Source organism: Magallana gigas, chromosome 1, assembly GCF_963853765.1.
Source record: "Magallana gigas chromosome 1, xbMagGiga1.1, whole genome shotgun sequence".
Classification (NCBI taxonomy): Eukaryota; Metazoa; Mollusca; class Bivalvia; order Ostreida; family Ostreidae; genus Magallana; species Magallana gigas.
Genome location: NC_088853.1, coordinates 23,954,603 through 23,968,690, shown reverse-complemented (window position 1 = coordinate 23,968,690; position 14,088 = coordinate 23,954,603). Strand labels below are relative to the sequence as shown.

The 14,088-nt window shown below is 34.9% G+C and overlaps 2 protein-coding genes across 2 annotated transcripts; one reads left to right on the top strand and one right to left on the bottom strand.

The window, feature by feature from the left end:
* Positions 1–7: 7 nt before the first annotated feature.
* LOC117687115 (Rieske domain-containing protein-like) lies at positions 8–6,292 on the bottom strand. Its single transcript, XM_034463305.2, has 3 exons — positions 5,785–6,292; positions 1,254–1,369; positions 8–685 (listed from the first exon to the last, which is right to left on the bottom strand). Exons 1-3 carry the CDS (start codon positions 5,960–5,962, stop codon positions 602–604), a joined length of 378 nt encoding a protein of 125 aa, XP_034319196.2. The 5' UTR covers positions 5,963–6,292; the 3' UTR covers positions 8–601.
* Positions 6,293–7,873: 1,581 nt separating this feature from the next.
* Positions 7,874–13,774, top strand: LOC136276564 (uncharacterized). The gene is made up of 4 exons (XM_066088906.1): positions 7,874–8,211; positions 10,673–11,042; positions 11,540–12,190; positions 12,896–13,774. The coding sequence occupies exons 1-4, from the start codon at positions 8,029–8,031 to the stop codon at positions 13,750–13,752; spliced, it is 2,061 nt and encodes a 686-aa protein (XP_065944978.1). The 5' UTR covers positions 7,874–8,028; the 3' UTR covers positions 13,753–13,774.
* The last annotated feature ends 314 nt before the right edge of the window (positions 13,775–14,088 follow it).

Sequence of the window (14,088 nt, the reverse complement as noted above, 5' to 3'; positions counted from 1 at the left end):
ATGCATGTGCGATGACGTAATGAAATTCTCCAGTTGGATTGAAGCCCATTGTTGCGTTAGGTGGCTTTCCTATGGTTATATTTACTCGAATGATTCTAACGTGTGTACATAATTCAGATTTAGAAAAAAGGGATTCGGTTTTTGATTTAAGTAAAAACCAAAAAAAAACTACCTGTTTTTTTTAAAATAAGAAGTAAATATTCAATCTAAGTTTTTTTTCATATTCAAATTTAAAGAATACATTTAATACAAGTTCATGCATGAGTTTTGTAAATATGTAGTCATGCGTTAATTAAATGTAAAATACTTACAATTTTTTATGAAAATTAAACCACCACAAATTTAAATGATTTCAGGGTAACTGATGTCAATAAACTTTGGGTCGTCAAATCAAGTCTTTCTCTGTCTACTTTATACATTTATATTTCACATGCACACGTATAGATAAAAAAAAAGAAAAAAGATTGTCTCAGATGCATTGAAATTGACATATATTGTAAACGAAAAACCAAAATTAAAGTATGACAATATATGTATACACGGTTTCAATGATCAGGGTTTTTTCAACTGTAAAAATTCTATCTTGTCGCGCACCAGTTTTTCATTCGGGTGTTGTAAGGCTTAGCTCCGTCCTATATAGGATATACACGTCTCCATTTTCTATTTTGACGTCGTGAACTTCTTGCTGAAACATAAATACCAAAAGAGTTGGAACAAAACTTTCGCTGTTCATATTTCATGCTCGAATTTTTACATGCTTTCTCATTTCAATAAACAATTGAACTTACTAAATACCGGGCTTTTTTCTTAGCCCATTAGTTAACTTCTTATATATATATGTAAATATAAGAAGTTTGATTTAAATTTTCTATATAAACGCGTATATTGACAAATGTTCATACATTAATCTGCAATTACTAAGATATGGTGATCATCCTAATAAACAAGTACCCCTCATACAAGACTTCTTATTAATGAATTCATTTGATAATATATACGGTGCTTAAAACAGTAAAGGGACTTGAGTTGTGTATTATTTAAAAAAAACAACCCTTTCCAACGTGTACCTAAATATAAAAATTAAAATCACCCCCTACCCCCCTCCTCCTCAATAAAAAAAAATAGAAAAAAAATATATATGGCAACCATAACAACATTGCGTTCTAAATTTGGTGCTTGTAACATTTCCGGCCATCTGCTAGTGAAAAGGGACATCACAATCAAGATTGTTCACCGTATATAGTATTACGTACCTTGAGTCCAATTTCATTAGATCCATCTTTGAGGTCAAACATATACCCGTGCCATGGACACATCACGTGACACCGACCTTTATAGTCCTCGATATCACCGGTAAACAGAGGTCCTCCTGTACAAATAAAAAATGCGCATGCGTAATATGGAATTGTTGATGAACATTTTATGTGTTCTTTTGTTATCAATATTAAATCAAAGTACGGAAGTACTGATGGGAGTTGATTTTATGGATTATTATTTGGTTTAAAATCAACGATATCTAACTTTGAATGGCAAATAGTTGCTTAAGGATGTATCTGTACAGTGTACCAGTATTAGAATGATATACATTTTTACTAACACCGATATGAATTTTGGGGTTTTTCCGACAAGAATTATGATAAATCCTCAAAGGAATCATGTTGTGTAATAGCGAGCGCAGCAAGCTCCATAGACAACGTGTACGAGCGGAGAAAATTCGAGTTGAAATCTGCACATTGTTCAAAGAAAATTTTATGAGGCCACGTGAAAACGTTCTACTATCCCAGTGATCCTTTGCGGTGCAATGCAACATGGTGGAACAGGAAGAATTTCTACGGAAAATTCTTACCTATAAATCGCATACATCATTTTCATTTAAACAATAGAAAATCCTTTTAAAAACATTTATGTTAAACCCCTTCTTTACTTTTCAAGGCAACATTGACGCTTGTTTGTTTCCATTTGAATAAAAACAGTAACACCTCTTAAAATTGATTGTTAAAATTTTGTCATTTATTTAAAAATGACGCAAAATCATAGAACATATAAACATAAACAAAAGCGGCTGGAAGATCCCCAAACATTTGACTAGAAAACAAATTGGAGAGTAAAAAACAATAGGGGACTCCCAGCCGCAAAATTGCTAAAACTAGTTCACATGCTAAAAAACTACCATTAATGAAATACAATGGAAACAAAAGTGGTGCATAAAAAAGGCCAGTCATTTATTTAAAAATGACGCAAAATTATAGAACCTATAAATGGTGCATAAAAAAATGGTGGCTGGATGGGGAGGTTGGAGGTGTCTTGAACGATCAAAAATATCGGTGCAGCTTCCCATAGCATAAACAAAGAATGTAAAAATAGCCCCAGAGTGTGCGGCTTTCTGATTGGCTATGCCTACGTAAAAATTTTGCTGACATATGACGTCATTTCCTTCCCCGAACTTGTCCGACAATTTACGAAAACTGTCGAGCGCAAAAGTTAAGTATGACGTCACAGTGATCTCGGGCTATATATTCCAGCAATAAATTTAGAGGTGGATCAAGCATCTGTACTGGATGTAACGTGTAGAAAGTACTCAGTTTCAGTGTTAACGGTGACTCTTTGGCCGATTAGTTTTGTTTTGAAAATTGTTTTGCTCAGTTAATACGCATGCAAGTTCCATGCTAAATTTACTGTCATATTGATCCAAACATATAATTATGCATACATTAGGTAGGTGACAAAAATTATTAAAAAAGAGAAAAAAAAGTCCAAAAATTAAACTGTTAAAATATCTACATGTATTTGTTATAGTTGCATATGTGGTCAAACCTTTAAATAATATTGGATAACACACTAAAAAGGGGTGAGGGCACATGTCTACAACGCTTATATAGCGTACAAAAATTAAAAAGATTAAAGACAAAATTGATGTCACAGAGGAAAATAATTAAAACACCGGTAACACCAAGGAACAAAATGAGAAATAACACAGACACACAATTTATTGTTGACTGATTTTAATGATCATTATTAAAAGGTAAAGGAATGATAAACCATAATTGTATTTACATTAACAAAAAACCAAACGGCTTTGTGTTTATCTAAATATTTTAATAAGTCTGTTTAACATTTTATTAATGCTCATTTGTAGTTTGTTTAAGTGTATAATTAATCCTAGGAAAGGACCATTGGAATAAAAGTTTGATATCTTACGGTTCCTTGCGGTGGTAAAAGTTTTCGAGACAAAGCCAAAGTTTTTTGGTTTGGTTAAGTCCACGGGTTGCATTTAACAATGATGACAGATGTGTGGTTCCTTCTGCGCTCGCCCCAACGGTCACACCGTAAAACATATTAGCGAGCGCAGCGAGCGGCGCGAAGCGCCGCTCGCGTAGCGAGCTCCATAGACAACGTGTACGAACGGAGGAAATTCGAGTTGAAATCTGCACATTGTTCAAAGAAATTTTTATGAAGCCACGTGAAAAAGTTCTACTATCCCAATGATCCTTTGCGGTGAATAGCAACATGGTGGAACAGGAAGCGTTTCTAAGGAAAATTCTTACCTGCAAATTGCATACATCATTTTCATTTAACAATAAAAAATCCTTTTAAAAACATTAAAGTAAACAACACATATGCTTACGTAAAAAAATCTGTACCTATCTGAACTTTTGCTGACACATGACGTCATTTCCTTCCCCGAATTTGTCCGACAATTTACGAAAACTGTCGAGCGCAAAAGTTAAGTATGACGTCACAATGATCTCGGGCTATATAATTTCCAGCAATAAATTTAGAGGTGGATCAAGCATCTGTACTGGATGTAACGTGTAGAAAGTACTCAATATCAGTGTTAACTGTGACTCTTTGGCTGATTAGTTTTGATTTTTTTTTTGCTCAGTAGATACACATGCAAGTTCCATGCTAAATTTACTGTCACATTGATCCAAACATATTTGCATACGTTAGGTAGGTGACAAAAAATTATTAAAAAAGAAAAGTCCAATCATTATTAGATCTACGTGCAGCGACGTCATTTTGTAATGAATAAATAAAAGAAAAAAAAATTAAACTGTTTAAATATCTACATGTTTTTGTTATAGTTACATATGTGGTCAAACCTTTAAATAAAATTGGATAACACACACTAAAAAAAGGGTGAGGGCACATGTCTACAACGCTTATATAGCGTACAAAAATTAAAAAGATTAAAATTATTAATGCTCAGTGGTAGTTTTTTGTTTAAGTGCATAAGCCTGGGAAGGGACCATTGGAATAAAAGTTTAATAACTTTGGGTTCCTTGCGGCGGTAAAAGTTTTCAAACAAAGCCAAAGTTTTTTGGTTAGGGCAAGTCCACGGGTTGCATTTAACAATGATGACATATGTGTGGTTGCTTCTGCGCTCGCCCCAACGGTCACACTGTAAAACATATTATTTATAGATATAATTAATTTAATAAACCCATGTATCAGTAATCTAAAATATTTTTGGATATTTAAGGAATCAAATCGAGCAATATTGAACTCTTGTCTCGTTCAACTAGCCAGTGTTCATTGTTGTCTCGTTCAACCAGACGCTCGGCTGTCTCTGTAAATCTCCGACAAGCAGAGAGAAATATTCCTACGACAGAGTTCAATATAGTCTCGTATTCCGAATTCATACGACTACAAAATTATCTGAATTGTTCGTACAATTAAAATACCAAGCTATTTTTAAAATTATTTATAAATAAATATCCTTGAAAATCAATGCTTCTGAATACATTACATCGCATTTATCGATTATTTTCAAGTACTAAGTCTTGTCAGCGGTTATGATTTTTGCTTAGGTCCAAACACTGTTTCACTTCCGGTGTTTGTCTATAGCTTTTGATATTCAATGAGTGCATATTTTCCCCAACTCTCATCGGGTATGATGAATACATAATCACCCACTGTAGATGACATATATGTACATGTAACGTTATACATATCAATTACAAAATTAATATATATTTACATACACCAATTATGATTTCCTCTTTTCCTGTCAGAAATTGATTGTAATTCATAGCTCTGTAGAAACAGACAAAACTGAAATCTACACGCCCTGTTTATCGATTACTCGAAACTGTCAGCAGCATAAAAACAATCACGGACTGCAACATGTAATAATCATGATGATGTCAGACTCAAATTTCCATTTAGGACGACTTGTCTAGTTCCTTGATTTAAAATACCGATGTACATAAAACAATTATTTAGTTAATTTTACTTACTATTTACGATCAAACCCTTAAGTTATTAACAAAAAAAGAGATGTGTATATATGTTGTTATCTAGCAAGAATATTTTTTTTCTTTGATGATTTATGCGGGTTATAAAGGTAGCAATATTGCAGCTTGAATGTTATGTATTTTTTCTGTAATGTTGCAACCGCCATATCGGGTTATGTTATTTTTTCTGCAAAATCGCTCCCTTAATGAATGACCAAAGAAAGCGTTTTTTGTTTAGATATTGCACAAATCAAATTATATATTATACCTTTCATTTAGAACAAGCGTTTGATAAGATAATGAAGGGAAATTTAAAAAACCTAACACCCATTCATAAAGCAATATTAAAAATTAATCAACAATTCTTTTTTCGCTTATTTAAAAAATATCTTTCGCGGATTTTGGGGTTAATTTTTTTTTTTTTTTTTTGGGGGGGGGGGGGGGGGGGGTTCTTGAGATAGAGAAAAAGAGATTGATTTTGCTGATTCAAAATGAGTATGTAATTATCGGTTTAAACATTCTTAAGACATAGATGCTCAATATTTACCTAGATGTGAGCACCAGGCTTCCATCGCATAGAACACCCCCTTGCTGTGAAACAGCGCCAGGTCCCACGTTTTTCCGCCCGCCGAATATAACCGCTGGCACTTTTTTCTGGCTAGCTCTTCCACCTTGCCGACACACCGCCATTCCTTCCCCGATTCATCCATGATTTCCCGTGGCATATAAGTACTCTCTCACCTGAACCTGTTGACACTTGCAAGGCAATCGCAACTCCTCGAGCCTTTTCTGCAGAGCTCAGGGGGAACAACCTCGAGAAGTTGCGATTGACTTCTCCGCGGCTTCATTTGTACACGAACTCAGGTGGAATAAGGAGAAAACATGATGAGGCCACAGGCTGCAGACAGGTTGGGGATAGGTGTGTGGATCAATACCTTTATAATTATCACTCACTCTTCTTTATAGTGTAGCTATTGATCTGAACCCGGGATTAAATGATGTTTGATTTTACGTGCGCACCTGATGGAATTAGACTCGCAGACGACAATATAACGAAGCCATTTGCAAACAAGTTTTTCCCTCTTTCGTCTTGTTATTATATTGTATGATGGTTGTGTAAATATAACCAATTCCATTAGATTTGTTTGTATAGTCTCATTATTGCATCAAACTCTATAGACGCGATTTACATATATATAAATATCAAACAGGATATTTTAGTAAGCAATAATGCAATTACTAGTGTGTTTTTCTTTGATGTGAAAAATCATATTGCCAACTCGTTTTAAGATAAGATAAATAAGCTGACACATTTATTCATCATTATTGTCATCAATCAAAGAACATAGATCGAGATGCATAGTTTAGGACTTCTTTTAGCTTATATTAGACTACAAAAAGAGAGACTAATGATAAGCAGATATATATTTGTCGCAAGCAGATGCTTTTCATGCATACCGTTCCACATTAAATAGGTAAACATACGAAATTAATAAATTACAATTGTAACAAACTATATCTATATACTGTGCATGGCTTTTTGAAGGATAATTTATTGTAATATATTTTATTGCTTCTTATTTCTTAAAACAAGCAAACGACATATACACCTGTATAGGTACCTATTTTATTTCTACATGTATTTCTTTGTGTAGCAAATAATGCGCTTGAGTTCCGCACATCCGTACAACCCGAGTTCGATTCCCAAAGGGGGTTTTGTTGTTACTTACTGAATTGAATTTTTTAGTTATTCATTGTTAATCAACAATTTTTTTTCGCTTATTTGACATATGTACAGTATTTCCGACAGAGCTCGAAAAGAAAACGTTGTATGTATTATATAGGCGTTCTTCACAATCCCCTTTATATAAAACTTAATAAAAATACAACTCATTTATGATCTCTTGAGAATTGTAATAGACTTCATATAATCCAATGATATACCCAAAATATAACAATGAAAAGACATACAGAATTGTCTAGCCGATAAATAAATTGATGGGAAGTGACTCCATTTTTTATAAGATCTAACATCTGGTGATGCTAATTTACATTCGATATCTGGTTTGTTTTGGAGTTTTTCCGAGATCTGCCGGAAAGGCCCGAGGAGTTGCGATTTTAGCCAGTATTTATTCTTTCACTGTACCCTCCGTGTATTTAATATTACAATGAAATAATGTCTTTTATTTAAATCCCATTTCTTTTATTACAATGTAAATAAGTGACAGAAAATAAAAGAAATATCCTGCTTTTAATTGTCTATACTGATTTAAAGTTAAAGAAAAACAGAAATGAGAGAAAAAATATGTTCTGCTTTAAAAAGGGAATCGAAAACACATTGACATACCTATCCCCTTTTAGCCCGGTGCTGGGACGCTCATCGCAAAAACAATTAGAGTCCGAGGGTCATCAACACGAAATCTTAATTAACGGTCTGAGTAGTGTGTATAGTGCCTATCTTCCTAATTGTTGTACTGTACATGAATAATGGAACTATCTACACGTCCAAGCAAAAAAAAAAAATGTTTTTCGGGAGAAACATAGCTTACAATTGGGTGGTCTAGGAACTGATAGTAATTTGTGAGAGTTTTTTTTCTTTCTTTTGATTTTCGATTTGTTTATAAGGAAGAAAAAAATTGAAAAATTTCGACGACGAAAGCTTTTTTTTTTCTCTCGGTCTATTTGCAAAAAGTGAGAGAGAAAATCACGGCAAATTTCGGACTAAAATGGATTCTTTGACATTCGCGAATAGATAGAATTTTCTGTTTTGATAACTTTATCGATCGACGCCATGCAGGCATTTTGTGATTTATTGAGACTGTTTGTGATAGTTGGTGTGATCGACCTTGTTAAGGGTCGAGGTCATTTGATTGACCCTCCCATGAGGTCAAATTTATGGAGGTATTATCCGTGGAACCAGATGAATGTTCCTAAAAACGTAGATGACACTGGACTAAACTGCGGGGGATTCTGGGTAAGAAGATCGACGTTATGTTTTAAACCAGAAAATAATCCTAATTATCCATGTTGAGGTTGGGAAAATATAGGCTCAAAATAAACTTATTTTTCAATACTTGTACTTTATAATTCAAATTTATTTTCAAACTTTTCATATTTTTTTAAAATTTATTTTTTTAATTTTTCTTTAACTCTTTGGTGAAATATAATAAACTAATGTAATGCAAAATACAACTTAATACAGTTTCCATAAGCTTTAGGTTGGCATATAAATGAAAAATATATATATAATTTTTTTTAGTACTCAATTATTAGTTATTTATATTAAAAGCCTAGATACAATTTAGATCCTCCTTCTGCGTTTGCTTTTTTTTTTTCACTTTTACCCCCCCCCCCCCAAAAAAAAAAGAAATAGAAAAATTATCAAAATCTTGGTGTGCATAATTATACAAACGTTAAATTTTTCTTTTCTAAGACTGTACACTGTGCAATATGAAAAAGTATTTTCTGTCGTTTTCATGACAAATAACAGCAAAGTTCTAATTCATCATGATTTATTTCGAGTTTACCACCGTTAATTGCTGTGAAGACACCTCTAATCTGCTTTATAGATAGACCATAGCTCTGGCTGTAGCGTTACATTCCGTCGTGTAAATGAGTTGCTCGTGGCCATTTCGTGTACTCACTCGTGGCGCGGGTTTATTTGTGTAAAACACGCACTTAACGACAAGCAATTATCGGCAGTAAAATGTTTACTTCTATTTACAGAGATAAACTGTAGTGAATGTATTGTGTGCATATATCAAATATTATAAGCAAACGATAATGTAAATTATGTTGTATACTATGATAATCTCAAGAGTTTATTTTGTATATATGTAGCCCTCATATTATTTGATATCTGTTAACCATGCTTCAAACTCATTGTTAAACAGTAAATTAATTGCCTTTTTTTATTAGTGATATTGTATTTTTGCAAAATGTCGAAAATAATTATTAATATACAGGATAATTATTTTCAGAGCTGAATTTATGGAGGAAACTTTGGTCGTATTATCAACTCAAACATTTCTGTTTAGCTACTAACAGTACTGCAAAGACTATTTTTTAAATGAAATTTAATGTTTGGCGGATTCCGTTTCTTTCATCCATGTCTTAAAATAAGAATCAATTACTGCTAGAATCACAAAATTTAATCTCCAGCAAATACGATCTGATAATCAAGTCTTCCCATCTACACGTTTTTGAGGGAGTCACAGACTGAATCAAACTAGGAATATGCAGCCGTGTGTCGTTTAAAAAAAAGTTAAATTATATCTTAATGAAAGTGTTGAAAGGAATATATACAGCATAATGCGAATATAACGAACACGGATATTACTCATCTTAGCTGCAGAACTGTAGCTCTCAGCTCCGGGAAAAAAATATTGACAGACCGGAGAGCTACAGGGCCACCCATTGAAAAAATTGTATATTTATTGCGCAGAAAAACGTGCGCTAGTTTTCGACTGATTTACCTTATTACTACGCAAATTCTGTGAAAAAAATTAGTACCATTAAATTCTTCATGCAATTTACTACTGATATGGCCTATTTATTTGCCTCAGACTTTCATCGAAACACGCTACCGACCTCGGATAATCAAGTATGTTGAATTTACATCGAGATCGAGAATCGCCATTTTTACATGTAAACAAAGTGCACCACATGAATTTACGGGACTGGTGATGGTTTTTAAAAGACTATCCGAGGCAAGTGAACAGACGATATCAGTAGTAAATTGCATGAAGAATTTAATGATACCAACTGTTTTCACAGAATTTGCGTATTAATAAGGTAAATCAGTCGAAAACTAGCGCACGTTTTTCTGCGCAATAAATATACAATTTTTTCAATGGGTGGCCCTGTAGCTCTCCGGTCTGTCAATATTATTTTTCCCGGAGAGCTACAGTTCTGCAGCTATACTCATCTATGCCCGATTTTTATTGATGTCCCGTCCAAATTTTTATAGAAACCTACGGCTAAAACGAGGTAACGTTAAGATCCCGTTTGGAAACTTTTAACATATTTTTTTGGCATATAATGAATTATTTTTACTACGAATTCCATCGAAGATAAATGAAATTCAAGATGCAAATATTGAATAATTAAATTCAAATAATATAAAGAATTTTTTTAAAAAAGTAAAGTGAAAGGTTGCATTACCATTTCATTTTTAAATGGTAGTGATATTGATTGCATAATCGAAAATAGTTTGGAGTATTGTTTGCTGATTATGTTACAACGAATTCGCTATAAGATTTCTTACGAATTCGTTATATACTTGTAACGAATTACGGTTATGTTCAAGTCATGCATATTATAGCCTTCTCAAAACAAAAAAAATCAATCAACCATATGATTTGCGACCTCGGACTAGTTCATATATGCTAAGATTGTCCTGACATAAATACTTAATATCGATATGGCTTTTTCAGCGGTTACACGAAATTAATGGCGGGAAATGCGGATTGTGCGGCGATTCCTATGACGAAGTGCGCAAAAACGAGGCTGGCGGGAAATACGCAAATGGCTACATCGTCAAAAAGTATTACCAGGACGACCAATTCATGAACGTGACAGTGGACGTCCTCTCCAATATAGGCGGCTACTTCGAGTTCCATCTCTGTCCCAACGACAACGTGACGTCAACAATTACGCAAGAGTGCCTAGATAAATACCCACTGACAATAGAGGGGTACGGAAGTCGGTACGTACCGGATACGGCCGTCAAACACAACTTGTTTCTCAAGATCCCGGATGGGGTCACGTGTTCGCAGTGTGTTCTTCAGTGGAAGTGGATCGGTGGTAAGTGATGACGCAATCTGTATTTATAAAAAGTTTGCCCCCGTCCCTCCTCCGACTGACCTACAAACTATACCTGACTCAAGATTTTTTTTTTTAGAAAGTTCAATTTGACCATAATCGCTAGTCGTATTCTTTCTTCTTTTTTTTTTAATCAAATTGACAGCAGGTCTAGTACAAACTTGATTTTTGTGTAACTTTGTAAATAAAAGTGCAAGACAGCATGCCACACTATTTAAGAGGTTACTAAATGCATCATTTGAGCCTGGAATGGTTCCAAAGACTTTTTTTTATCTTACAACTGGCATTGTATTTATATCTTCCAAAATGTTCTTCTTAATGTAATAGATTTTGTTTAAATCATATAGTAAATATAATGCTGTCATTTATTAACAAGTCTGGAAGGCCGAGCATTACTAAATTTGAATAATACCAGATATACTGAAACATTTTTATATGAAATGTTTAATAGCACCTTTAAGCAAAAACGATTTTTGTAGGTAACAACTGGGGAGTATGCCCTGATGGCTACGGCGGACTTGGATGCGGAAAACAGGAAGAATATTACAACTGCGCAGACATTTCCATCTTACCTCCTTCCGGTAATAGACCAAAGTTAGCTCGTCCCGCCATTGTAAACCGGAACCCGGCTACTCCCACTACAACACAAAACCCAATAATGCCTATTCTACCTCCTTTTATTCAAAGATCCGAAAAGTATAAGAAGTTCTACAAAAAGTACATTGAAAACGTAATGAAAGGGATGGTAGCGGGTAAATGGTCCGACAACGCCATTTCAAGCTTAGAATACAAATTAGAAAAACAGAAACGAACCAACCAATCAGAACAAAGGACGTTTTGGGTGCCGAAAAGGACTTCAGACTTCCGGTTAACAGGAGAGTATCCTGATTGGTCGAGGCCTTCCCTCTCTGTCAAAATGCCTGATGTGTTACAACAGAACACGGTTTACTCCTTTATGGACATAGTAAAGAAGAACTTGAAAAATGGCGAGACCGAGAGTAGCTCCACAGTGTTGGTCGACAGCCCTGTGATCACGGGTCGGCCAGTTTACCTACCTGAGGGACCCGTTAGTGTCCCCCTCACCACAACAACAATGCCGACCCCTCCATCACCCACAACAGCAAGCTCAGGTAAACCCTTAGTTGCAATAGCCTTAAGGTATGAGAGGGCGCTTTTTTCTTCTTAGATTTTTTTTCTTCATTTAAATAAAATGATTCTTAAGACGAACCTGTGAATGCAATCTACTAGGCTATACACATATGTTAATCTAATTAAAACCAGAAGTTTTATCCGCTCCCCGGTCTTTTGTACGTCACAGGAGAAATTCTTTCCACACGCGAAAACTGGACAGCGGGTTGAACTTTTTATTTTAATCAGATTGATTTATTTGTCAACTTACCGTCTGAAATGATGACTGGATTGTCAAACTATACTTGTATATCATTTAGTCATCGTTAAGCCACATTCCATTTACTGTCAGTTGACTTGGTGTTAGGGATTCATTCTGCAACTTTTTAAGATCTCGACTATATGCAAACAGAGTAGTAATTGCCACTGATATATTGTATACTGTAAACATTCTACATTTGGCTGTGTATTCTATTTAGCGCTTATGGCGGAATGTTGCTTCCGTTAAATTAAGTACATCGCTAAATGACAAGCATTTACCGTATAGGAACAATCACATTCAGGAATACTCTAATTCAAACCCGCGCCATCTTGTTAAATTCTCGCCAACTATCGTACACACCAAACATAACACGTTTACAGCATTACAGCCTGTACATGTTTATGTGGTTTTTTTAATTTTTAAAGCCTTTTATGTATTTCTGCAGTTAATATATATGGCCAGCAGACAACCATATTCCCGCCAACCAACGACCCATTCTTGGACAAGGCGTATTTCCGATTTGTTTACAATCCTAGAGACACAGCGCCGCGGTTCACGTTAGCGACTCAAAGCGTTCCCATGACAACGACCACCCCATTGCCAAGAAAAACAATCTCACCTTTAACCACCTCTGCGCCAATCATACCAAACATCGAAAATAAAACTCAGACAAAATTAACTACCACAACAACAAATTCTCAAAATACTGGAAGATTAAACTTTCCTGAGTTTGATTACGAACAAATTCGGAACAACCGAATCATTGCACAGAGGATTCCGTATTACCTCCACACGTCGGCTCTCCGAACTCCAACAGACCCTATAACGTCATTTTTCGACTCGATGATGAGCGTGTTTTCTCCCGCCAGTCCGGATTATACGTCAGAGGTTCCGTATTATGACGTCAGTGTCACGGATCCCATGTACACTAATTACCCAAGCGACATCTATCTTCCGAGTGTGGATTCGCAAATCGCTTTCAACAATCTCCAAAAGGCTGGCCTAGCAGAACAACGGAACGTTATTTCACCTACTTCTAACAATTTTGTAAGCACCAAAACAAATACGCTGCTCTCAGAAAAAGCGCCTCAAAGGAACTCTTTTATTTCTAGTGGATTATCATCGGGAACGGATGTGCAACGATCTGGAGAAAGAAGAGGGAATTCACCGGAAGTGACGAAAGTGCGCAATCAGCCGGATATTCCTTCGCGACAACTGTCTAATAACGATTGGAGATCCGGCGTGAGTGTTATAGACTCTGCAGTCAGTAAACTCAGATTTGCAGGAAACATGTTTCTATAGCTGAAAAAAGTCTAGTTAAAGTGAATTTTTTTTTTTCATGGAATTATTTCACAGTACAGGAAAGGATACAAAAACATGCCTTTTTCTCTCTGTGAAGTTTATACTTGTTATCCGAAACTCTCTCTCTCTCTAAAATTTAGCGTTGGGGAAAACCTTTTGTATTTGTATGAGTAGTTTTTATGCCGCACTGAAATGGTTATGATACGTTGTCACGCAATCCCGTTTTTTAAAACATAAGACCAAGCTAAAATATTTAATGAATAAAACGATGTGAACATCTTGCAAATACAGTTTTTTTCTTATTTATTATTTGAATACATACATGTCCATATTACA

Bases quoted from the DNA above. Each gene is read 5' to 3' on its own strand.
- LOC136276564 (XM_066088906.1), top strand. From the start codon at position 8,029: ATGCAGGCATTTTGTGATTTATTGAGACTGTTTGTGATAGTTGGTGTG. The intron at 11,043-11,539 runs GTAAGTGATGAC...CGATTTTTGTAG, and splicing joins TCAGTGGAAGTGGATCGGTG to GTAACAACTGGGGAGTATGC. The intron at 12,191-12,895 runs GTAAACCCTTAG...GTATTTCTGCAG, and splicing joins ACCCACAACAGCAAGCTCAG to TTAATATATATGGCCAGCAG.
- LOC117687115 (XM_034463305.2), bottom strand. From the start codon at position 5,962: ATGCCACGGGAAATCATGGATGAATCGGGGAAGGAATGGCGGTGTGTC. The intron at 1,370-5,784 runs GTAAATATTGAG...TTATTTGTACAG, and splicing joins AGCCTGGTGCTCACATCTAG to GAGGACCTCTGTTTACCGGT. The intron at 686-1,253 runs GTACGTAATACT...TTTATGTTTCAG, and splicing joins CTAATGAAATTGGACTCAAG to CAAGAAGTTCACGACGTCAA.